This window comes from Rhinolophus sinicus, chromosome 1, assembly GCF_057876585.1.
Source record: "Rhinolophus sinicus isolate RSI-liver-muscle chromosome 1, RSI-T2T, whole genome shotgun sequence".
NCBI lineage: Eukaryota > Metazoa > Chordata > Mammalia > Chiroptera > Rhinolophidae > Rhinolophus > Rhinolophus sinicus.
The window spans coordinates 16794602-16819228 of NC_142501.1; the positions used below are offsets into that span (position 1 = coordinate 16794602).

General features: G+C 41.6%; 1 protein-coding gene across 3 annotated transcripts in view; it reads right to left on the reverse strand.

Moving 5' to 3' along the window:
* The window catches only part of C1H12orf75 (chromosome 1 C12orf75 homolog), a 103477-nt gene that overhangs the window by 76856 nt on the left and 1994 nt on the right, over positions 1 to 24627 (reverse strand). For all 3 annotated transcript variants that reach the window (XR_012494079.2, XM_074326249.2, XM_074326250.2), the window contains one exon: positions 22538 to 22675. Coding sequence is in view for 2 of the 3 variants with exons in the window: in XM_074326249.2 (XP_074182350.2) it covers positions 22538 to 22675 (138 nt within the window). In the remaining variant the exon portion in view is untranslated. The remainder of the gene's footprint in view (positions 1 to 22537; positions 22676 to 24627) is intronic.

The following is a 24627-nucleotide window of genomic DNA, read 5'->3' on the forward strand; positions in this document are numbered from 1 at the left end:
TGAGAGCAGAGAGAGCTAAGAGGTCACCTGCCAGGTCACAGAAAGTTCTCTCGCGTTACTTTTTCGAAAGTCACTTAAAGCTTTGGGAAAAACAATTTAGATCCCATTTGTGTTGTATACTCGTAATGGGATGAGGATCTGATATACAAACGGGCTTTTCTCTCCCACTGTGTTTGGTAATATGTAGCACTCGCAGATCAAACTGAGCCGTATTAAAGCTGCATTCAGTAGGAAGGTAGTTTGCCTGGTCTCACGACCCCAAGAAATATTTACATATTATATATTATTATAGATCATAATATGATGTATTACATATGTATTGAGGACTTATTATGTGCGAGGGTTTTCTTGACATGCATTTTCTTAACTAATGCTCTCAGCAACCTCTGAAGGCTGGTATCAATGCTTAGGCTTAAATACTGGGGTTTTAGAAAGGTTGAAAGTTGGCCCTGGCTCTTGCACGTCATGGTGGTAGGACTGGGCTGTGAACCAGCTTAGCCTGCATCGACCGCATTGATTGCCATGGTTAATGCAGCAGCTGCTACCTTGTCCCACTTACAGCCCACACGAACGCAGCGTGATCCAGCGGATGGAGCGCCCAGCATGGGCATCTTGGCACCTGGAGGCTCTTTTTGGAACCAAGTAAGGCACTTGCTCACAGCAGGCCACAAGCACAGGAAATTACTGCAGCCTCTCCCTACTCCAGTAGCCCTCTAGTTCTTTCTACCAGAAGTCCAATTGTCCCTCAGGTGGGATTCTTCTTAGATGTGTGTTTTATACCATTTCCTAGAATTTCCCTGTGGGATTCAATTTCAGTACCCACAGAGATCGTTGGTTTAATAACTCACTCTTTACTAGCTTCCTTCCCTTCTCTGCAGCACTCGCCCACTTCCCCGTGCTCTGCACTTGCTAAATGAATAACTTACGTTCAAATCTTTGTCTGGGTCTGCTTTGGAGACAATCAGTCATGTAACCCAGTTCAGATATATAACTAGTCTTCAGATCCATAACTTGTCTTTAGGAGTACTTCTCTTTGAGATTTCGCAAAGACCACAAAATGCAGAGTGTGATGCAACACAATACAGAAGGAGAACTATACACATTTTATTTTTCAGTTAAATATGACATCACAAACCAGCATGGTGGATTTGCATTATCATTTTCCTATTCCCTCCCTCCTCACAGAGGAAGTGCAACCTGAAGAAAAGAACCTGAAACAAGAATGGCCAAGATGATTCTTTCTTCTGGTCTTTCGCCTGAAATCATTCATTCTGCTGATATTCTATGTTCACCATTCTGGCACGCTGGGAGTGGCCATCTTGCATTGGACTACTTATTTTTTTTAACTGTGATAAAATACACATAACAGGGTGGCTAATGGCTCAGTTGGTTAGAGTGTGAGCTCTCAACATCAAGGCTGCCGGTTCACTTCCCACATGGGATGGTGGGCTGCACTCCCTGCAACTAAGATTGAAAACAGCGACAGGACTTGGAGCTGAGCTGCGCCCTCCACAACTAGATTGAAGAACAACGACTTGGAGCCAATGGGCCCTGGAGAAACACACTGTTCCCCAATATTCCCCAATTAAAAAAAAAAAAGACCTTTAAAAAAATACGCATAACAAAAAAGTACCATCTTAACCATTTTTAAGTGTACAGTTCAGCCATATTAAGCATATTCACATTATTGGGCTACAATCACCACCATCCACCCAAGACCTCTTTTCATCCTGCAAAACTGAAGCTCTGCAACCATTAAACACTAGCTCCCCATTCTCCCCTCTCCCAGTCCCTGGCAACTAACATTCTACTTGCTGTTCCTATGAATTTTACTACTCCAGGTACCTCATATAAGTGGAATCATACAGTATTTGACATTTCGTGACGAGCTAACTTGACTTAGCATAATATCTTCAAGATTCATCTATGTTGTAGCATGTCAGAATTTACTTCCTTTTTAACAACATGGTATTGGCACAAAAACAGACACACAGACCAATGAATAGAATTGAAAACCCAGAAATAAACCCACATATATAAGGGCAGATAATTTTCCACAAAGGAGCCAAAAACATACAAAGGAGAAAAAAAGCCTCCTCAGTAAATGGTGCTGGGAAAATTGGAAAGCCACATGCAAAAGAATGAAACTATACTGCTATCTGTCACCATATGCCAAAATTAACTCAAAATGGATCAAAGACCTAAACATAATACCTGAAACAATAAATTGCATAGAAGAATGCATAGATACTAAAATTATGAGTCTTGAGTTCAGAGAAGATTTTATGAATTTGACCTCAAAGGCGAGGGAAGTAAAAGCAAAAATAAATGACGGGGACTATATCAAACTGAAAAGCTTCTGCATGGCAAAAGAAACCATCAACAAAACAAAGAGGCAACCAATCGAATGGAAGAATATATTTGCAAACAATGCCTCTGGGGTTGATATCCAAAATATATAAAGAATTTGTACAACTCAACAACAAAAAACAAACAATCCAATTAAAAAATGGCAGAGAACCTGAACAGACATTTTTGCTAAGAAGATATACATATGGCCAAGAGACATACGAAAAAATGCTCAACTTCACTAGCTATTAGGAAAATGCAAATCAAAACCACAATGAGATATCACTTCACACTAGTTAGAATGGCTATTATCAACAAGACAAATAATAACAAGTGTTGGAGAGGCTGTGGAGAAAAAGGAACCCTTATACACTGTTGGTGGGAATGTAAATTGGTACAACCACTATGGAAAACAGTATGGACGTTCCTCAAAAAGTTAAAAATACAATTACCATATAACCCAGCAATCCCTCTTCTGGGTATCTACTCAAAAATTCTGAAAACATTTATCCATAAAGATATATGTGCTCCAATGTTTACTGCAGTATTATTCACAGTGGCCAAGATATAGAAACAACTAAAGTGTCCTTCAGTAGATGATTGGATAAAGAAGATGCAGAACATATACACAATGGAAAATTATTCTGCCATAGAAAAGGCGAAATACTGCTATTTGCGACAACATGGATGGATCTTGAAATTATCATGCTAAGTGAAACACATCAGACAGAAAAAGTCAAGAACCATATGACTTCACTCATATGTGGGATATAAAACTACAATCAACAAAGGAACAAGACAAACACACAAAGAAACAAAAACTCATAGACACAGACAACAGTTTAATGGTTACTGGAGGGTAATGGTGGGTGGTAGAAAAGGAAAAAGGGGGTCAAATACATGGTGATAGAAAGAGAACTATATAATTTTACTAACCAATGTCAGCCCAATAAATTAAATAAATAAATAAATAAGCAAATGATAAAAAAAAATTTTAAAGACAAGAAAAAAGATTTTACTTTCTTTTTAAGGCTGAATAATATTCCACTGAACACATATACCACATTTTATTGGTTCTTCCATCAATGCACATTTGGGTTGCTTCCAACTTTTGGCTATTGTGAAGAATGCTACAATGAACATGAATGTACAAATATCTACTTGAGTTCTTCTTTCAATTCTTTTTACTATATACCCAGAAGTGGAATTGCTGAATCATATGGAAAGTCTATGTTTAATTTTTTTCTAGGAACTGCCATACTATTTCTCACAGCAGCTGCACCATTTTATATTCCCACCCTCAATGCACAGGGATCCCATTTTCTTCACATTCTCACCAATCCTTGTTATTTTCTAAGTTTGGAGTTTTTGTTTTCATTTTTTGGGGGTTGTTTTTAATAATAGCCATTCTAATAGCCTTTTAAAGCTTTGACTTAGGTATGTTTTTTAATTAATTATATTGCTGAGGAAGGCTGTCTCTACAATGTGTCAACCATTTATTATTTATTACTAAGAGAATGGCTTCTTCTGCCTGCTTGGGGACACAGCTCTGACACTTCCCCTGTGGAGGGGAAGGGATCAGATTCCATTACTTTTGGTGGCCAGTGTAACTTCCTGTTGGGATTCAGGAAAGATCCCTCCCTGGGACGTGGTTCCATAACACTTTCCGGTAATATCAACTACAGCCTGGGAGCTCAGGGCTTTCTTCTCTGTTATATTTTCAGTCCCTTCTTTGCTCAGTCTGACAAGAACGCCAACAGTTTTCAATCTCATTTGATGACCAAGTGTTCTAATGATTTACACTTTTGTTTTTAAGTTTGAAAAGATTCAAGGCTATTCTCTAAAATTATACTTTTGCTTGTTTTCTAAAATGCTTTCTTTAGTAAGAGAGAACGGAATGGAGTTAAAGCTAAACCCGAGGGACCTAGAAATTTCCTTAGCACGTGGGAGTGTCATGGGAAAAGTTGGAGAACTTCTGGGGCAGGCTCCAGTCTCACTAGGCAATGCTTGGCATTTGGGAAAGTGGACCGTGAGGCGGGGGCAGGATTGGGTATGGAAGCAGAGGTCTGAAGGTTTATCAAACAACTGCTCAGTAATAATAATTTATTGTGAGCTGTTGGTTCGCAAACTGGCCCCCATACATGGAGGGCAAGGAGAGACCAAATAAGGAGGCCGACTTCTCCAGATTGGCAGGTGGCAGGTTTAATGAGCAAGGGAACTGACATGCGAGTTTTGTCTTGGGTGGTCACGAGATCTCCGCACCTGCCCTCCAGAATCTTTATACAAAGGCCTTAACTGGGTTCAGTCATGTACACCATCCAGATGGTTTCAGCAACACCTTACTCTCTCAAATCTACATCCTTGGAAATGACTCTGGCTATGGGAATGGTGGGCAGAGCATATATTTCAAGGACAGGGGAGGAGGTGAGAGGCTCCAATTTCTGAGGTCCAGCTCTAGGCTGCAACTGGCGAGCATGTCTTCTCAATGATCTCCTCCATCATGGGCCAGTTACTCCTTTAACAGCTGCCAGTTACTTCTCTAAGAGCTTTGTGTGTGTTAGCTCATTTAATACTCAAAACAGCAACAGGTACTTTTACTAACACACCCATTTTGCAGAGTTTAAAGAATTTACCGGAGATCACACAGCAGCAGAGCTGGGAATTGAACTTAGCAATCTGACTCCAGATTCTGTCATTCTCCCCACACCATATACATCACTCTGAGACTAATCTCAGTGTAATTCCCTCATTCCTAAAACCACCTATTTTGTTAATAGCATGAACTTAGAATGAAGAGAAGGGCAGATTTCTCCACTATTGTCCTCACTCATTCATTTAGTGATTCACTCACTTAATTGACAGCTTACTACTGAGCACCAGCTATGTGCTAAGTGCTGTACTCTGCTCAAACTTGAGAATACAAGCAGAGAGCGAGACAGACAAGGTCCCTCCCACTCTTGTGGGAATTACATTTTTGGGGGGGGGTTAAAAATCAACAATAAACATAATAAGAAAATCAGGACAGTGATAAGTGCCAGGAATGCATAAACATAAACAATAGAGTGTCTGGGGAGCTAATTTAGATTCAGTGGGCAGTGACATCTGGGCTGAGACCTGAGTGATAAGAGCCTCCGTGAGAGGATCTGGGGTAAAGAGGTACCTTCCCAAGCAGAAGGTAAAGGGACCAGCCTGGTGTGTTTGAAAACAGACAAAAGGTGGCATTCTTGAAGTGAAGGGAGTGGGGGGCAGGGAGATAGGTAGGCAGGGGCCAGGCAAGGTAGAAAGAACCTTGCAGACCATGGAAAAGATTTTGAATTTTACGGCAAGTGTGATGGGGAAGAATTGGAGAGTTTGAACAGGGAAGTAAAATGATCTATTTAATGTATTTAAAAGTTTTTATTCCCTAATTTCGCCACTAGTAGCAGGAATCCCCAAATGGTTGCTGGCGGTCTTTCTGCCAAGGTTGTTGTTTTATCCAGTTGATAATCAACAGGTAGCTGCCATCAGGCTCCTTTCCCAACTGGTTCCTGGAATTCCATTAGGGGGGAACGTCAGTGCTACAATTCCCCAATCTGTGATTTGCTCTTAAAGCTCCAAAGAGCCTATGAATGGGCTATAAAACTGACAGCCAGCCCCTAAGTGTGTGCCCAAACTCTGTCTGGCCTGTGTGTGCATCAGTGTGTGGAGAGACATTTCAGTATCCATCAGCTTCCCAGAGAGATCCCTAACCCATGGGAATATTAAATTCACTGCTGCTCTGAATGAGAAAAATGTGATGGGGGAGAACCCCTGACAAACAACTCCACTTGAAAAAGTAATACCTGGGATAACATTAGGCACATATAGAATGTTTAAAGCAATCGCATAGATTTTGGAGATGAATATTAAGTGCTCAACAAATCTTTGTTAAACGAATGAATGAAAAATTAGCCAGTTCCCCATTGGGAAGGTACCTCACACATTTGATGGTTGAGAAAACTGAGGTGCAGGAGGGTTATATGTTTTGCCCAAGGTCATGCATTTAGCATGTGGCAATGCTGAACTGCAAACCAAGATCTTTTCACTTCAACAGATGGATTTTCCACTTCTGGACACATTATATTAAAGAACATGTTAAAGAAGCATTTTCAACAAACAATATCTCATGGGGATATTAGAACTTAATAGTGATAATAGCTAACATTTCTTTGAGGACTTGTTATGCGTTAGTGTTAAAAACAAGATAGAAGGCCCAAAATGGCATTGCTTATGCTAAGTCCCACATCACCAAACCAAGACTTAATTATGGCTGAGTTCTTCCAGAAATGAAATCTTAAACCAGTCAATCAGGAATTGCCTGATCAGCATTAGTTGGGTCATCTGCTTGATAAGCCCTTGTCGTCCCCTATAAGCAAGGAAAGTAATCTTGAAATAACTGACCCGCTTTTTTGCCCAGCACGACTTCCTTATTCCTGCTCCTTTCTGCCTCTACAATCTCTTGCCGTGTATAGCTCTTTGAAAACAGTCAATAAGTCCTTTAAAACGTGCTTGGTTGAAGTGTTTAATACTAGGTACTCATCTAATCCTCTCAGCCACCGTATGAAGTGGGTACTCTCATTACTCCCATTTTACCGTGAAGCCACTGAGACACAGAGAGAGGTTAAGTAGTAACCTGTCCAAAGTCACAGAGCTGGAAAGTGGCAGTGGCAGCATCCAAGCCAGGATCCGCATGCTTAATACCACACCGCCCCTCGGGCTGTTTGCCACTTCACATCTTCTGCTGGAAACTTAGGCCTGTCTCAGAAAGGAGAAGACCCTGATCAGCAGTTGATGGGTTCTTAGGACTCAAACACAAAAATTCCCAGGACAAGCAAGTCCAAAAAAAGCAAACGCAACACTGTATCTGACCTATGAGACGACAACTCCTCAAAAAATACAAAAGCAGAGGAGAATTAAAAGGAAAAGATTAAAAATAGAGAAAAAGAATTAAACAATCTAGAATACAAAACCACTGGGCAACAAGAAGTTTTACAAGGTAAAGATGGTATTTATTGTCTGGGAAACTTGTATTGCATTTCCTTGACAATTACATGGTGAAATTATTTCAACATGAGCCATTCCAGTTTACCAGCGTTAAAACAAAAAAACAACACAAAATGACCCACACTAACAGGGAAAAAAACAGCTTAAATCAACTGCTTTTATTTCATTTTGCCCTTTTTCTTCCTGCTGAGAGAAGTATATTTTGCACATGGATCTTGTATCTTTCTCTTGGATGTGCTCCTGGGTTTTCAAAGGCTCCCAACAAAACCCCAGGAAGGTCTATGTCACACTGAGCACTGCTCTAGATGCTGATGAACTGGAGTTAGTCTGTATTCTTTTAGAAAGAAGCGTCTTCAAATTATTTTGGATCCAGTTTTGCCATGTCATGGCTTCTACATGAGGCATCACTATCTAGGCTGTTTACATTATTATCTAGACGCATGATGAAAGCCTCATCAGAATATTTTTCACAGTTAATCATGTTTTTTCAAGTTGTATATGTGCACTTATATTGGAATATATGCATGGTGGAGCACAACAGAAAACAAACTATAACTTGAAATGTTACATGTATGCTGTATAGAAAATAACTGTGCCTACATTCAAAAAAGACTTAGTAACTGAGAGAACAAAACATTGCCAAGAATGAGAAAATATGAGTTCCTTCCACAGTAATGCCCCATGTTTTGGGAAAGCTATTTATCATTTCATTTCCTCATTTGTAATAATAAACTAGGTAAGATTGCTTTTATTTCCATTATTAAAGCTTTTCCCCAGAGCTCTGATTACTCTTGGTGAGATTATTTTCTATTATTTTAGCAGAAATTTCATATCATGCACATATCAGCTAATTTGTGCAGTACGATATTTTCAATCGGTCCCTAAAAAGGGGCTCCCTGCCCCATTCACATTATGCTAGATTTGTTCTTCACCATGAAAAATATCTAGTATTTCAAGGGTAAATAACTTGATGAAGGCAATAAGTAGTCTAGCCAAGTTGCATCATTGCAAGTAAGGAATAATCCTTATATTCCACTCTTTCCTTATGGTTCATCAGGGTACACAGAAAGGGAAGGGATTTCTCCCTAATTCTTTGCTTGAGTCCACTATATTTGAGCCAAGAATCTCTTGCCTACAGCTGAGAATGCTCCCAGCAGTTGTCTTTGGCTTGTATCTGCTCATTTTGGAGAAGGTTCTCTTTATCTGCCAAGGTCCCAAACGAAAGTTGTTCTCTGTGAGGACTCCTCAGACCACCCCTTCTGACCCTCTCCTCCAGAAGGTTTAAGCATTCCTTCCTTCATGTCTAATAACACTTTGTAACCACCATTCGTACAGCACATAAAACACTGTACTATTTTTATTTGGAAAGGAACTCTTTCTTATTTATCTTTGTATCCCCAGTACCTAGATTTATGGCATGTGTATCAATGCCAAGCATAATGCTGAGCCCTGTTTATTGAATTTATTAAAAAGAATACAGTGAAGGTTTAGGGACTTTACTTAAGGTCCTTGAGTATAATGAATATCATGAGGAGAAATGGATGGTTAGTTGTGGCAGAGACTGTTTTCAGTATTCATTTCCCCTTTCCTCCATTGTAATAGAACCCCTGGTTTTTGGCTGGGGACATGGCAATACAGAATATAGATAGGATTTCTCAGCATCCTTTGCAGCTAGGTAAGGCCATGTGACTCAGTTTTAACCAATGGGATGTAAGTGGAAGTGTCATATGGCAGCTTCCAGGAATCCTCCTTAATAGAGAGCTGGCATGTAACATTTACTCTTTTTTCTTTGCCACTTTCTATTTCCTACTGCTTGGAATGTAGATTTGATGGCTGGAGCTAAGCAGCCCTCTTGGGCCATGAAGTGACCAAGGAAGGCTATGGATGGTAGAGCATCAAGACAGAGAGAGGAATAACTTAAGTGTCCATCAACGGATGAATGGATTTTAAAAATGTGGTATCTATCTATCTATCATCTATTTGTCTGTCTATCTATCTATCTATCTATCTATCTATCTATCTAGCTATCTATCACCTATCTATATTCAGCCATAAAAAAGAATGGAATCTTGCCATTTGCAACAATGTGGATGAACCTAGAGGGCAGTATGCTAAACGAAATAAGCCAGACAGAGAAAGACAAATACTGCATGTTATCCCTTATATGTGGACTCTTAAAAAACAAAGTCATGCATAGAAACAGAGAATAGAATAGTGGTTGCCAGGGAGTGGGGGTGGGGGAAATGGGGAGGTGTCAATCAAAGGTACAGACTTTCAGTTACAAAATGAATAAGTTCAGAGGATCTAATGTACAGCATGGCAAGTGAATAATAATGTATTGTATAATTGAAATTTGCTAAGACAGTAGATCTCAAGTGTTCACACAAAACAAGATAACTGTGTAAAGTGAGGAATATGTTAACTTGATTGTGGTGATCATTTCACAGTGTACACATATATCAAATCATTAAGTTATACACTTTAAATATATAAAATGTTATTTGTTGATTATACCTCAATAAAGTTCGGGGGGGTGGGGAAGAGAGAATCTAGATCCCTTAGATCCCTGAGGCCTTCTAGAGTAAAGCCCCCATGCCAGCCCTAGACTGTCACTTCTGGACTTCTACGTGAAAGAGAAACCTCTATGTTGTTTAAGCCTTGGTTATTTGAAGTCACTGTTACTCACAGCTGAGCCTACTCCTGATACTGTATTGCATTTTGCTGCTTCCTGGTTGGTGTATTTTTGTAATTTCTCATATAAAAAAGAAAACCTTCCCCCAGAGGTTTAGATGAGTCATATCTGGAATCTCTAGACTGGAAAATTAAATGTATTAATATTGTCAATTATACACACACACAAACACACACATTTTGGGCATCAATTAGTAGCTTTGGTTATTGAGTGCTTACTGTATACCAGATAGTATGCTATACTTTATATGCATTCTTTTATTTAGCTTATTAATAAGCTCTTTTTAAAAGCTTATGATGTAGGAATTATTATTATCCCCACCTTCTCAGTGAGGTAGCTGTAGATAAGAGAAGCTAAGTAAACACCTAGCCAGTAGCCAAGGCAGGGGAGTCTTCCCTTTAAGCCTCTGAGTTAACCACTCCTGGGTAGAGTGGTTTTAGCTGTTTCAGGAAGAGACGAGGGGAGACCTTTCCCCTGCCACCACACCACCTTACTTGCAAATCTACTGAGCATCATGCTGCAAATGCCAAGTTATCCAGGATGGAATTCTGCTATCAGCAAGGGTACACCCCAGGGAGATAACCAGAGAAAACTGAAGAGTAAGGAACTCCTCTGCTGAGTTCTTGATAAAGAGCAAGAGGCCAGAGGAATTCACCTCTTCATCGGTAAGCTGGGGTGTAAATATGGGAGTGAGAGGGGTGTCACTGCACAGGCGCAGTGGAACTGAAGTCTAAAGTCAGACATAATGACACTGGAACATGGAACCCATCAATAAAGTCAGATTGATATTTAGAGACTGGAGGATCAAAGACCTAAAATTCATATTTAACAAGAAAGGCATTTGGAAAAGAATGATTTATAAAGTTTGCTACTCTGACCTCAATGATAACATTCCAAACATGCTGAATGAATAATTAATTCCCTTTCATTATCCAAGGCATAAACACTCATTCATTCATGAAATATGCATTGAGGGACTGCTATGTGCATGGGCTGTGCTAAGCAGGGATTGGGACACACAGGGGAATGAGGGCCTCCAGGATGGCACAGTCAGGTAGGGGAGACCCACCTGTAAACACATCTTTACAGCACCATGTGCCCTGACGGAGGTACGTACTAGGGCTATGTGGACCCTAAATGAGAAGCATCCTACATTAGGGAAGATCTCCTAGATGACAGAGGATAGTTTTGAGGGATGACTAGGACTTAACCAAGAGAAGCGGTGACAAAGAGGAGAAAACATGATCCTAAGAAAGGGAGAGGCATGTACAAGGCTCAAGAGAGCCTGTCACCTTCCAGGAAATGTGCTTCCTTTGTAAAGCTAGAGCCAAGGCAGAAGGAAAGAAGAGGCAAAGAAGAGAGTTGTTCTTACAGTGATCAGTTTAATGATATGCTACCGTGTTTCCCCAAAAATAAGACCTAGCCGGACCGTCAGCTCTAATGAATCTTTTGGAGCAAAAATTAATATGAGTCCCGATCTTATTTTACTATAAGACCCAGTCTTTATAATATAACATAATCTAATATAACATAATATAATATAATAACAGGTTTTATATGAATTTTTGCTCCAAAAGAAACATTAGAGTTGATTGTCTGGCTAGGTCTTATTTTGGGGGAAACAGGGTATGTCAAATTTATATTTATATAGTCCACCAGCATTCATAGTCCTTTTCTTCGTTGTTCACGGTAGTTGAAAAGACAGTGGTTTAAAACTCCACTCCTCCAAAAAACAATGCAGTGAACCATTGTCTGCTACGAGTGTCATCCTCCTTCCTCTGTAACAGAGCACATGTCCCAGTTCTTCATACACATCCACTCCTCCACATGACTCTGGAGGTGTTGGTTCATCACCAGGTTAAGGGGTGGATGCTTGTTAGTCTGAGCCAGAGGTCTGCCCATGGACCCACTACCTGTTTTTTTATAAATAATGTTTATTTAAAAACAACCACACCCATTATTTCCTGTGACTGCTTTTGTGGTACAACAGCAGAGTTGAGAGACTGTATGGCTCACAACACCCAAAATATTTACTACCCGGTCCTTCTCAGAAAAAGTTTCTTGACCCCTGGTCTAGACCAATCAGAGCACTGAATTCCCCTGGCAAATGTTATCGGTCCAGTGGTGGGCTTATTGCTTATATCGGCCAGTCAAATTACAGGGAAGAACTTATGTTTTATGCTTGGAACAAGGATTCTCTCATTTCCATCACATGATGACCCCACTACTGCTAACAGCCCTCTTAGAATCATGAGGTGTTCTAGAGATGGCAGAACCAAGAGACAGAACGATCTCGGTCCCCGATAACACCGTTAAATCAAGCAACCTGGAAGCCTGCCTTAGCTCTGGATTTAGTGGCGCGTGACATAATCCATTTCCTTAATGCTTAAGTCAGTTTGAGTAGAGCTGTCTGTTACTTGGAAGTAGAAGCGTCCATCGCTGCTGTGTAAGGAACGCCATCTTGTTAAAAGTCCGAGTTCACAGCAGGCTGAGAAGCTAAAGCACCATCACAGACCCGGAGTAAGAGAAAGGAGAGAATAAGAATAAACACCATAACAAACCCACACACACTGCCTGCAGGGAGTATCTCGAGGCAGCCACACCCCATTACCCACAGTTGACTGAAATGTTTTGAAAAATAAAGTTTTCAATTCAATAAATTCACAATGGTTTTCAAAGAACAGCAGATTTGAGGCAGTAAATTGGAAATTGGGGGAGTGGGGAAGTTCTACCTGAACCAGTCTCTTTGACAGCAGGAAAAGTGACAGCTGACTGCCTAAGAGGAAGGAGAAAGACAGCTTAACCAGAAATAAAACAAAAAATGTAGCTCATGCCAATTAATATAGAGTAATTACAAGTAGCCTGCAATATCCCTACAAGTAGCCTGCAATATCCCCAGGAGTGACACTATTTATGTTAGACAATCACAATCCATGCTTATAAAAAGTGGCCTTGATACACCAAGAATAGAATTAGTTATGTCCAGTCTACTCTATTTAAAGAAGAACAAAGGCTCTTTTTTTCCCCAGATCTTCTGACTCTCCTCACAAAAGTTTTCTCTTAAAAACAAAGTGACAATTCAATGATATGGGACACACACCCTGTTTCTAAAATGCTAGATGAAAGGAATCTTTGCAGGAGGAGTCCTACTTCAGGACAATTTTCATTGTTCCTGGGACTGCAGGACTGTACTTTTCTAACATTAAACATGGGTTCAATTAGGCAGTATCCCAGAAAGCAGGATCTAGGTACAGAATCACAGTTTTGGTGTAGAGGCCAGTACATTGAACAAAGCACATGCACTGGAGGCAGGCAGATCTGAACCCAAAACACAATTCCATCTCCAAACTAGCTACGTGGGCCTCTGTCTCCTAACACATCAGACAGGAATAATGACAGATAGCTGCATGATTGTTGTAAGACCTCAGTTATATACAGATAACATACATAAAGCATCAAGCACAACACCTGACATCTATTAGGCTTCCATTTGTGGAACCTATCACTGCCTATTATTGATATTGCCATTATTATTGTCATTCTATCCCAAGCATTCCAAAACTTTGCATTTAAGAGGCAAAGTTGCTATAGGACAATTTCATGCTACAGATGGACAACCTCATCTGCCTTATTTGAATCTTAAGTGACCTTCTATTGGTTCATAAACTGGCCCCCACACACAGAGGGCAAGGAGAGCCCAAAGAAAGAGGCAGACCACTCCAGATTGGCAGGTGACATGTATAATAAGTGAGGGAACTTACTTACAAGGCTGGCCTTTGGCGGCAGCAAGACAACTAGATCTCCACACTCACCTGCCAGAATCTTAATATTTACAAAGGGGCCTAAATAGTGTACAGTCAGGTATACCATCTAGATGGTCTCAACGACACCTTGCTCTCTCAGGACAGTGTCCTTGGAACAGTTCTCACGGAGGGAACAGTGGACAGAGCATAGATTCCAAGGACAGGGCAAGGGGCAAGGAGCCTCTGATTGCCTGGGTCCAGCTCATGGGTCAACCAGTGGTCACATCCTCTTGAAGACCTCTCCTCTAACACCTTCCAGGAGAAGTAGAGTGAGCCAAAGTGCTATGACCAAGAGCCAAGTCCTCTGTAACAAGCATGAAACTACTTTATTCAGGAACAAGAATTCCATGAAAACCTATTCATGGATTCGGAATGATTTCAAGTGGCCACTGGATCCAGAAACCCACTGCAACTGCCAATGTGCCAGAGCTGGGGTGTTCATTTAAATAAACAAAATGCAGCAAGTGGCTGAGGCAGGTGATGGAGTCAGTATAGCCTCTAACATGCCCTGGACAGCCCAAACTATTCAACAGTAACCAGCAATTAACAGAGACATGCAGAAATTAACTGTGACCTCTGGAGGCTAGGAAGTCCAAGATCAAAGTGCTAGCTGATTCAGTTCCTGGTGAGAGCCCTCGTCCAGACTCGCAGACAGCCACCTTTCCACTGTATCCTCACATGGGAGAGGAAGTGACCTCTCTCTCTTCCTCTTCTGATAAAGCCACTAATTCCATCATGAGGGCCCCACCCTCAAGACCTCATCAAATCCTGACTACCTCCTAAAGGCCCCACATCCAAATACCAGCACATTGGGGGTCAGGGTTTCAACATATGACATTAGCGGCAGGGGGTAGGGGTGGGGACACAATTCAGTCCATTGTGTGATCCTTCTGCAGCTTCCTCACCTAAAACGTTCCTATAATTCAATTCTCAAAGTCATAAATAGTTTCTGAAGTGAGTTTGGTCAGACTTTCCAAACTATTTCTTATTTTAGCCATGATTAAGCATGAAGAATTTCATCTCAGCTGGGAGAACATTGGCGAAAATAAGCTCTGTATGAGCAGGGCACTTTTATAAAGGAAGACTTCATGACATTCTTCTCCACTGCAGAACATTTAGAAATTACATGAGGTCAAGGGAGGGTCAGGGAGAAGAGAAAGGAGGATGGAAAACAGGCCTGTGTCAGGGAGAACTCAGGCATCCAAACAACAGTTCTGTTCTCTCTCTGATTAGCCAGAGTTGAGCTCTGGAGCCAACGGTGCTCCAACTGAGACACATGCAGTTTTGATGACCAAATATGGTATACACATACCATAAACCTCAAATTTATGAGACAGACAATGAGTTGAGGGGAAGAGATTGAAAACAGTAGTCAGCTGTCGACTGGCCAAAAAATAACTCCAAAAGAAAATCTACCAAAAGAGTGGTTTATTCGGGAAAAGAAAAAGAAACGAGATCACCCCAGTAGTGTGTGAAAGCATACTTTCCACCGGGGCTCCAACTGGCCGCCCACGTGTATAAAGCCCCAATTCCAAAATGGCTATTCTGTTAATTTGCATCCCTCCCCTGGAAGTTACCACAAAGTTTAATAGGAAGTCAGGACTAGAGAGTTAACAAGAGGCCCAGTTCCACCCATAGTCTTCCCGGCTCTATGGTTAATTATCTTAAGATGCCAGTTCACTTTTATCACAGCATTTAGTGACTTTCTTGAGCCTAAGGGGACTCTTCTCTGAAAGAATTTTGTGAGAAAGTCCCAGCTGGTGCAGGTGCTAAAGGGCTGTTTTCATGTTCATTCTAGGTTGACTTCTGCAGTGGTTGGGAAAAAAAAGAAAAGAAACAACTCTGGCAAGATCAAACATCCATTTCTTGGTACCTGAGAATGGAGTGGAGAAAGAGAATCCTGAGTAGAAGGTGGAAGCAGAGAAAGTCTTAAAATATGTATGACTGATTCGGTTACCTCTTGGGACATGCAGGGAAAGGAGGAAGTGAAATGACATTTACTGAGAGCCAACTAGAGGGTAAGGTTTAGAAGGAAGGGCCTGCCTGTCTGGTTCCCAGTGTTTGCCGAGCTTCTGACATAAGCCCTGACAGGCAGGATACACTCACTACATACCTGTTGCAAGAAGGACAGACGTGGCACAGAACCCATTATACAGCGGGCACTCATAGACATTTTTGAAAGAATCGATTAACTAACGAACCCTACTGTATGCCAGGCATTGTTTCATTCCTTCATTCAATTTACAAGTGTTTTATTGAGCGAGGTCCTATCATTTGCCAATCACTCTGCTGGACACTGAGAACTCAAACCAGTAAAGAGATAGTCCCTCCCCCTCGAATTGCTTACAGTCTTGGGGAGATAGATGCACGAGCAATGGCGATGCAATTTACAATGACCCAAATGCAGGGAAACATAGGAGAAGGGGATTTCAGTTTCCTGGGAGAGTCGAGGCCATCTTTACAGAGTAGACAGCCTTTGAACTGAGACTTAAGATGAGCAGAGGATCTCAGACGTTTCAGACAAAGAGAATGGTGTGAGAGAAGATGACAAGAAGGTCACCCTTATAGGAGAAAGAATTCAGTGGGGCAAAGAAAGTAGGAGGGTGAACGGAGAAAGAGATGAGGCATAGGCCTAATCATAAGGGGTCTGGTATTTTGTTTGAAGGAGTTTAAACTCACCCACCCTGTAGAAAACAGGAAGCAGGATTGGCTTCATGGGCAGGTGACCTGTGCATTCCCACAGGACTCTATGCTCAGGTGGACTCCATGCTTGCTTTACTGCTCTGCTGTTAGCTGCTTTGAAATTCATAACTTTGTCTTTGAACTTGTGTTTTGTAAGTGAAGTCCAGTGGGACCATGGAGCAGGCACATGAGCAGAGAAGATACATACATTATGCATGTCTGTGTTATCTTGCTGCTTCATTCGCCTGTAGTGTTCACGAATCCCCCTGGGAGCAGAATTCCAGTGTACCTACCCTGTGTGGGAGCTTAGCAACTCAAAGCAAGTACAAAGTAAGCACGTTATGGAAGCCACCAGCTCCCACTGAATGTTGATAAATGTGTGCATACTAAGAAGTGAAATAAAACAGTTGGGTTAGTTTTGTGCAATGGGCTACAAAATACAAATTGTATCATTTCAGTGATCCCACATGAGTCAAAAACCCTATGTTTGCATTTAAAACTGGCATTGCCCAAAATAAGGATGAGCAGTAAAGGTCATGCTAATAATTTATAATCTGAATTTTTCTTTACTTAGAACATTAAATGACAAAAACACCATGACAAGTTGAGAGAGAGACACTACCAAAAAAAGGAAAGGAAAAAGCTACATATTTTAGTACATTTAATGGCACTTTTCCCTTATTTTCTAAACACTTTGTACCAGGCCCCAAAAATTATGTAGCTGGCTTTGATGGGGAGCCATTACAAAAAAACACACACAAAAAAAAACATTTTGAGCAGGGAAAAGACACAAGACTATTATTTTGGAAAAACAATTCTCACCAGAATGTGGAAATGAGAAGAGAAGGAGGTAGAACGAGGAGAAAGGTTGATGAGGTCTATGTGAAATCAGGGGCAGGGAGATGCAGAGAAAGGAACAGAGGTGTGAGGAGTTGGTGGGCAGAGTACTAGGGCTGGTGATCCAATCCATAGGGGAGGTAAGCAAGAGGGAGGGATACCGCTTGACTCCCATGTTTCTGGCTTCAGCCACGGGGTGATACCATCCACTGAGATGTGGAGGAGGAGGAAGAGGGAGAATGGGACATGTGAGGGAGAAAGGATGGGTTGAAGGTCAAGGTTGGTCTGGGACTTGGGATAGACTTATCATGCCTGGATATGTGCGGTGCTTCTCTCTCTACCTTCTGCTGATAACAGATCCCACTCTTCTGGCCTCAGGGGTATTGCTATAACCTAGGCTGGGGCCCATTCTGGTACCTGGTACACAGCCACACCTAGTGGTCCAAGGAATGGGCAGGTCGGTGACCTAAGCCAGAGTGATCAGAATCTTTCCCTAGGATTTTTTCATACTAAAGCTGGAGTCATCTCCTTTCCTCTCTAGCTCCAGAAGTGAGTCTGCAACTGCCAGGAGACCTGGTTCTAGTGACCCTGAGACTCAGGTCTGAGAGTTAAGCCAACACAGAGAGCCTGAGTGGTGAGAGCCTGCCCAGGGCACTGAGTCTCTAGATCTGGCAGTTCCCAGCTTCACTCTGCCCTTCCTGGTAACACAGTCTAAGAAATCCAGCCTTCCCTCACTCCCCTCCATGCTCTCCCAGCCTTTTATGTTTTCCTTAAGCTAATTGGAGTTAGGGCTCTGCCACTTGCCACTGATTAATACAGGACACATGGCTAAGTGCCCACGGAAACAGCTTGTGATAGAAATTATTCCCACATTATGGAGAAGTGAAGTGAGGCTCAGGAAGGTGAGAGAACTTGCCCAGTCTCATGGCTAGCAAACCCAAACCACAACGCCAAGACTTAAATGCAGGTTTAACTCCAAAGTTCGTGATTTTCCTATGATGCCACATTTTCTCTAATCTGTTCATTATTCTTAGCATCGCTTTCTCTAAACTTGGGGCTTCAATTTTAGGAATATTCATACTACTGAACTTCCGAGTTTCTTGCTTAATGATGCAAAGCAATGATGGCCAAACAATGAGTTCTCTGGAGTGTTTCCCAGGCTCTGACTATTACCATTTTAAAAGTCACTGGTAGCAGCGGGCCGAGTTGCTAATTTTGCAGAAATTTAAAGTCAGTGACCTTCTCACTGAAATCTTAGTTTCTTAAGCTTTATTGTGTTTTATGAGTTCAAACGGAAAGTCAAGTCTTAATTCCCAACAGAGTTAGAAGGAGATGATAACAAACTGAGCCCAAGGCTTCAGAACTTGCGAACAGCTCTCTATGACTTTTTTTCTCAATCCTGACTCTGTTTACTGTCATGTCCCCTTCTTTGTAGAACCTTCTTTTCCTTCTATTCCATTAATCCAAATGAAGTCTAAAGAGAATCTTTTCTAATTAATTTTAGGGAATTGTGGCAGAGACCATTGTCCCCAAATTGTTCTTTACTCCTCTTTTCTCTCAGTAACAGAACCCCACATTTAAAAAATTACTTATTTTTAATTGAGATAGAATTCACATATCATAAAATTTACTTTTTAAAGTGTACAATTCAATATTTTTTTAGTAGATTCACAAGGTTGTGCCACCATCATAACTATCCAATTCCAGATGATTTCATCACCCCCATGATAAACCCTACACCCCTTAGCAGTTGTTCCCCATTCTCTCCTCCCTCCAGCCTGTCTGGCAACATTAATCTTTCTATCTCTATGGATTTTCCTATTCTGGACATTTCTAATAGTTCGAGCCATATAATACATGGCCTTTGTGTCTGGCTTCTTTTATTTAGCATATTGTTTTCAATGTTCATGCACATTGTAGCATGTACAAGTACTTCATTCCTTTTAATGGCCAAATAATGATGATGAGGATGAGGATGATCATAGTAATAATATTCCATTGTATATACCATAATGTTGATCCTTCTATAGTTGGTGGACATTTGGGTTATCTCCCACTTTTTGGCTATTATGAATAATGCTACTATGAATGTTCACGTTTTTGTGTGGACAGATGTTTTCAGTTCTCTTGGGTACACACTAGTAGGGACTTCCTGGGTTGTATGATTACTTTATGTTTAACATCTTGAGGAGCTACCAAACTATTTTCCACAGTGCCTGTGCCATTTTACATTCCCATCAGCACTACATGAGGGGAACCCTTATTTTTAAGCACAGTATACTAAGCATGGCAAAAGGTCAACTATCCAGCTTCCTCATAGCTGTGTGTGGCCATATGACTAAGTTCTGGCTTATGGGATGGGACATAAGCAGAAGCGGTATGTGCAATTTCTGGGAAACATGACCTCTATTGCTTTCTCCAACCTGCTGGTTGGAAGGTCAACTTACTGACTGGAGGGTCAGCAGCTATCATTGGCTATGGAGTGACTTTTGGAAGGAAGCCAGAGGACAGGATAGAAGGAATCTGTGATGACACTGTGGGGGCCCACACTCACCTTGGACTGACCATGTCTGGACTTCTTAAATATGAAAAAGAAATAAATTTATATTGTGTTTCAGACACCATTATTCTTTTCTTATTAAAGCCAAATTTAAGCGTGATAACATTACTGAATTCCTCTGCTCACTGGGCAAATGTTCTCTGAAAGCCAATTAAAAGTCATCTTGGTCTTGGTGTAAAGAAATAAAGATGCATGAAATAAGGACCTTGTCATTTAGGGGCTTACAGCTGAGTCAAGAGAAATAGGCATGTAGATAATTAAGACAATGGGAGTTTGGTCAAGATGGCAAAGTAGGTAAATGCTGCGCTTATCTTCTCTCACGACCACATCAAAATTACAACTAAACTACAAAACGACCATCATTGATAGTTGCCTGAAATCTTGCTGAATCAAAGCCCTACAACTAAGGCCATACAGAAGAAGCCAACTTGAGACTGGTAGGAGGGGCAGAGACGTGGAATAGGCTGGTCCCCCACTCACATGTGACCATTAAAAATTAGGAGGGGTATCTATGCTTCAGGTGCCCCCTCCCCCAAAGGAGCAAGGGGTCCTAGTGCCACACCAGGCTCCCCAGCCCAGGGTTCCAGTGCCAGAGAGAGAAGTCCCCATAACTTCCAGTTGTGAAAACCAGCAGACATTGTGGCTGAGTGAGACAGAGGGTGGCTGGAGACTCAGGAGCTCCTCTTAAAGGGACAACACATGGGTTTACTCACTGACAGAATCACTGGCTCTGAGCTGCAGTGTTGGCACAACAGGGAGAGGTGACAGGGACATAAGGAGGGGAAATGAGTTGTCTGGCTTCAAGGCGAGGGTTGCAGGGGCAGCTTTTTTCCGAATGGTGGAGCTGGCAGAAGTCAGAGTTTCTTTGTTGAGCCCCACCCCGCCTTCCTGGCATGCAGACACAGGTGGCAGCCATATCTGAGTCTCCACCAAGCTGGCTGACACCATTCATTCATCACAGTCTGGTGATTCTGAGATCCTGCCCCACCCAACTTTCAGGCACACCCAAGCTACTTCCAGTGGCTTTTTCATACAAACTGCCTGCCTTGGCTCATGCTGCAGGCTTTCCTAGGGTCTCTCAAAAGTTCTCAGAACCCAGACAAGCAGCATCTGGCCTCAACACGTCCCGTACCTCTGACTGAGCCCTAAGCCTGGCATTAGAGGCAGCTGGCCTTGGTTCATAGCTTAGCCTCTCAAGGCATTCCAAGCACATCATAGATGACGGCCATCTACGGATTGCTGTGTGGCTCCTGCCAGGTGGCCCTGGGCAGGGCATGGGCTACAGCTGAACTTGGCCTACAGCGGGTCCCCTTGCAGGTGGCCCTGGGTCTGGCACACCTAGTGGCCAGCTTTGAAACAAGCTGGAGCATCACTCAGCCACCTCTAAGAATGACACACCCTTAGAGGTGGATTGGGCAGGTACCGGAGCCCTGCTGAGGCAGGTCCTGCTCTATATAGAGGCAGGTCCAGCCCCTCCACCACAGCTCCTCCACTGTAGTCATGGCCAGTCCTCACAACCAATGAGCCTGAGGGTCAATCCCTCCCATTGACCCAAGGCTCAATTATAAGAGGAGGGCACACACAACCCACATAAGGGACACACCTGGACTGTGTGGCTCAGGTGATCAGGAAGACTACACCACTAAACCCCACAGCACCTACTACACAAGGCCACTCTACTAAGACCAGACATAGCAGCCCTACCTAATACATAGAAACAAACACAGGGAGGCAGCCAAAATGGGGAGACAAAGAAGCATGTCCCAAATAAAAGAATAGAACAAAGCTCCAGAAATAGAACTAAACAAAATAGAGACAAGAAGGGATGGCCAGTTGGCTCAGTTGGTTAGAGCATGATGCTCGTAACACTGGGGTTGCCAGTACAATCCCCACATGAGCCAGTGTGAGCTGTGCCCTCCACAACTAGATTGAAACAACTACTTGAATTGGAGCTGATGGGTGCTGGAAAAACACACTTAAAAAATAACTAAAGTTTAAAAAAAAAAAAATGGAGACAAGCAATCTACCCGACACAGAGTTCCAAACACTGGTTTTAAGGATGCTCAGTGATCTCAGGGAGAACTTCAACAAAGAGATAGGAAACATAAAAATGGAGCTAGAAAACATAAAAAAGAACCCGTCAGAAATAAAGAGTACAATAACAGAAATGAAGACTACATTACAGGGAATCAACAGTAGATTTGATGAAGCAGAGGATCAAATCTGCGATTTAGAAGATAAGGTAGCAGAAAATACCCAGTCAGAACAGCAAAAAGAAAAAAAGAATCCAAAAAAATGAGGACAGTTTAAAGGGCCTCTGGGACAACATCAAGTGTACTGACATTTGCCCCATAGGGGTACCAGAAGGAGAAGAGAGAGCAAGGAATTGAAAACTTGTTTGAAGAAATAATGACTGAAAACTTCCTTAACCTGGCAAAGGAAATGCAAGCCCAGGAAATGCAGTCTCAAACAAGATGAACCCAAACAGGCCCACACCATGACAATTACAATTAAAATGCCAAAGGTTAAACACAAAGAGAATCTTAAAAACAGCAAGAGAAAAGCAGTTAGTTACCTATAAGGGTTACCTACCTATAAGCCCATCAGCTGATTTCTCAACAGAGACTTGGCATGCCAGAAGGGATTGGTAGATATCCTGGAGTGTAGTAGGCACAGTCCTGGCCTTTGGAACTTTGGCTCTGTCATTTGTTTGAGCCTCAGTTGCAGCATCTGTAAAATAGGAATATTAATACTTATGCCTCATCTTCCCATGCCCAAAGATGACTTTATCATACTCTTTCCTTTATCCTAAAACTTCCAACACCCTCTTGTCATTGCATTGAGCTAATGGCCTTGCTTCCTATTTTCCTGAGAAAATAAAAGCAACCAGAACTCCTTCATCCTCTTCCAGTCAATTTACCAATCTACCATCATGTGCATCAATCTGAATGCATTGTCACTGCTTCTATCCCCTTCATGTATGATTTGGATCCCACTCCTTTTAGTCTGCTCAAGGACTGTGCTTCTGCAATTGTCACTTCACTCTCCTGTATCTGCATTCCCCGCCCCCCACCCACTGGATCATTGTCATCAGAATACAAATAATCTAAGAAATATAGTCTCCTCACCCCTCAGTCTCTCCCAGAGACTGAGGCGTGTTTATGTTTTCTTTAAGTTAACTGAAGTCAGGTTTCTCTCATTTGAAACTGAAAAACTCTGAAAACTCCAGGTTAATACAAGACGCACAGATAGGTGCCTATGGAAATAGCTCCTGCCCTTTTCCCAATTGGTCTTCACCAGGTAAAAGGTTACAGCTCCATAGAGTTCATCCTTTCTCTCCCCAAAGGACATGGTAACTCTAAATTGTCCATCTTTGTAGTTCCTGTTACCAACCTCCCAGCTGTCCAGGGATTTCAGGTACAGTTGGGTGGATGTTTGAATTCCACCCTCACAATAGTTGAATAGGAACAGATACTTTTTAGTGAAACTTAAAAATTTGCGCATGCTTATATAAAAGTTCCTCTTATATGATTTTTTTGCAGATTATCTGTTGAAGGAAGGATATTTGGCTTCAGAATTTAAATGAGTCATAATAAGGACAGTAAAATAAGTAGGAGACACAGTGCTTAACATTAAGCGATCTACATTTATTAAATGAATGGATGATTGGGTAAATAAAAGAAATGAATTACATGAACAATTTGCAAATGTGTTGTAGTCCCAGAGTTGTTTTTGTAACTTCCTTGTTTTGAATTTAGGATGTATTTCCTCCATAGAAACAATGTTATAAATGATACTTAAGTGCCAAGTAATCTCACTAAGGCCGTTTAGCCTACAATGTAGCAATAAAATGTGAAAAAGTAATGGCATTGTGTAAAAACATAGTTTAAACAATTTTGAATGCTGGTATTTGAGGAAAAATAACTTTAATTAGATGAGGTGACACATGAAAAATGTGGTGATTCCCAAGGGGACTTGTGAGACCTTCCCAGATATCTAGAGGGCATAGTCTCCTTTTAAAATCTATTTTCAAACTTAAATGTGTTTCTTTCCCTTGGTACAATCTTATACTATTCTTATCATCAGCAGGATCATGATTGTTTTCCTAGTAGGCAACTAATAACTGTTGTGTTTTCCAGTTGGATGGAAGGATATGAACAAAGCAAGATAGAAGGTTGGGGAAATTTTCTCTTAATTGGGAAAGAGTTGACTGAACATGTCATGAACAGCAAACATCTATTTGTTATAATGTGTCTCAGTATTCAGAATAAACAGAAGGTGACGTTATGCTCTTGAGAGAGTTATTATTTAAAGAGGGAGTAAGACCTACACATAGAAAGAAAAAGTGCTACATAAGATATGCTAAATGACAATCAAGGAGCTGGCTGTTCAGAGGAGGGAGTGATCTTTGGGGCCAGGAAGGGAAAAGCAAAAGTTTGAGTATGACCTCGTGGAAGAGGATTTCAGAGAGGAGAGAGTTGGAAGAGCATATGAGGTGAGAGTAAACTGGGTAGTACTTGACAGAATATACAGGAAAAAGAAAATACATGATATGAACATTATTCTACCCAAGAAGAAGAAAAAATATAATGGGGAAAAGGATGCTGGATGACTTCCCCATGTAGGCCACACAGTGGCCCAGCAAAGATTGTGCTGGCTAGAGCCCACTGGGAAAAATGGCC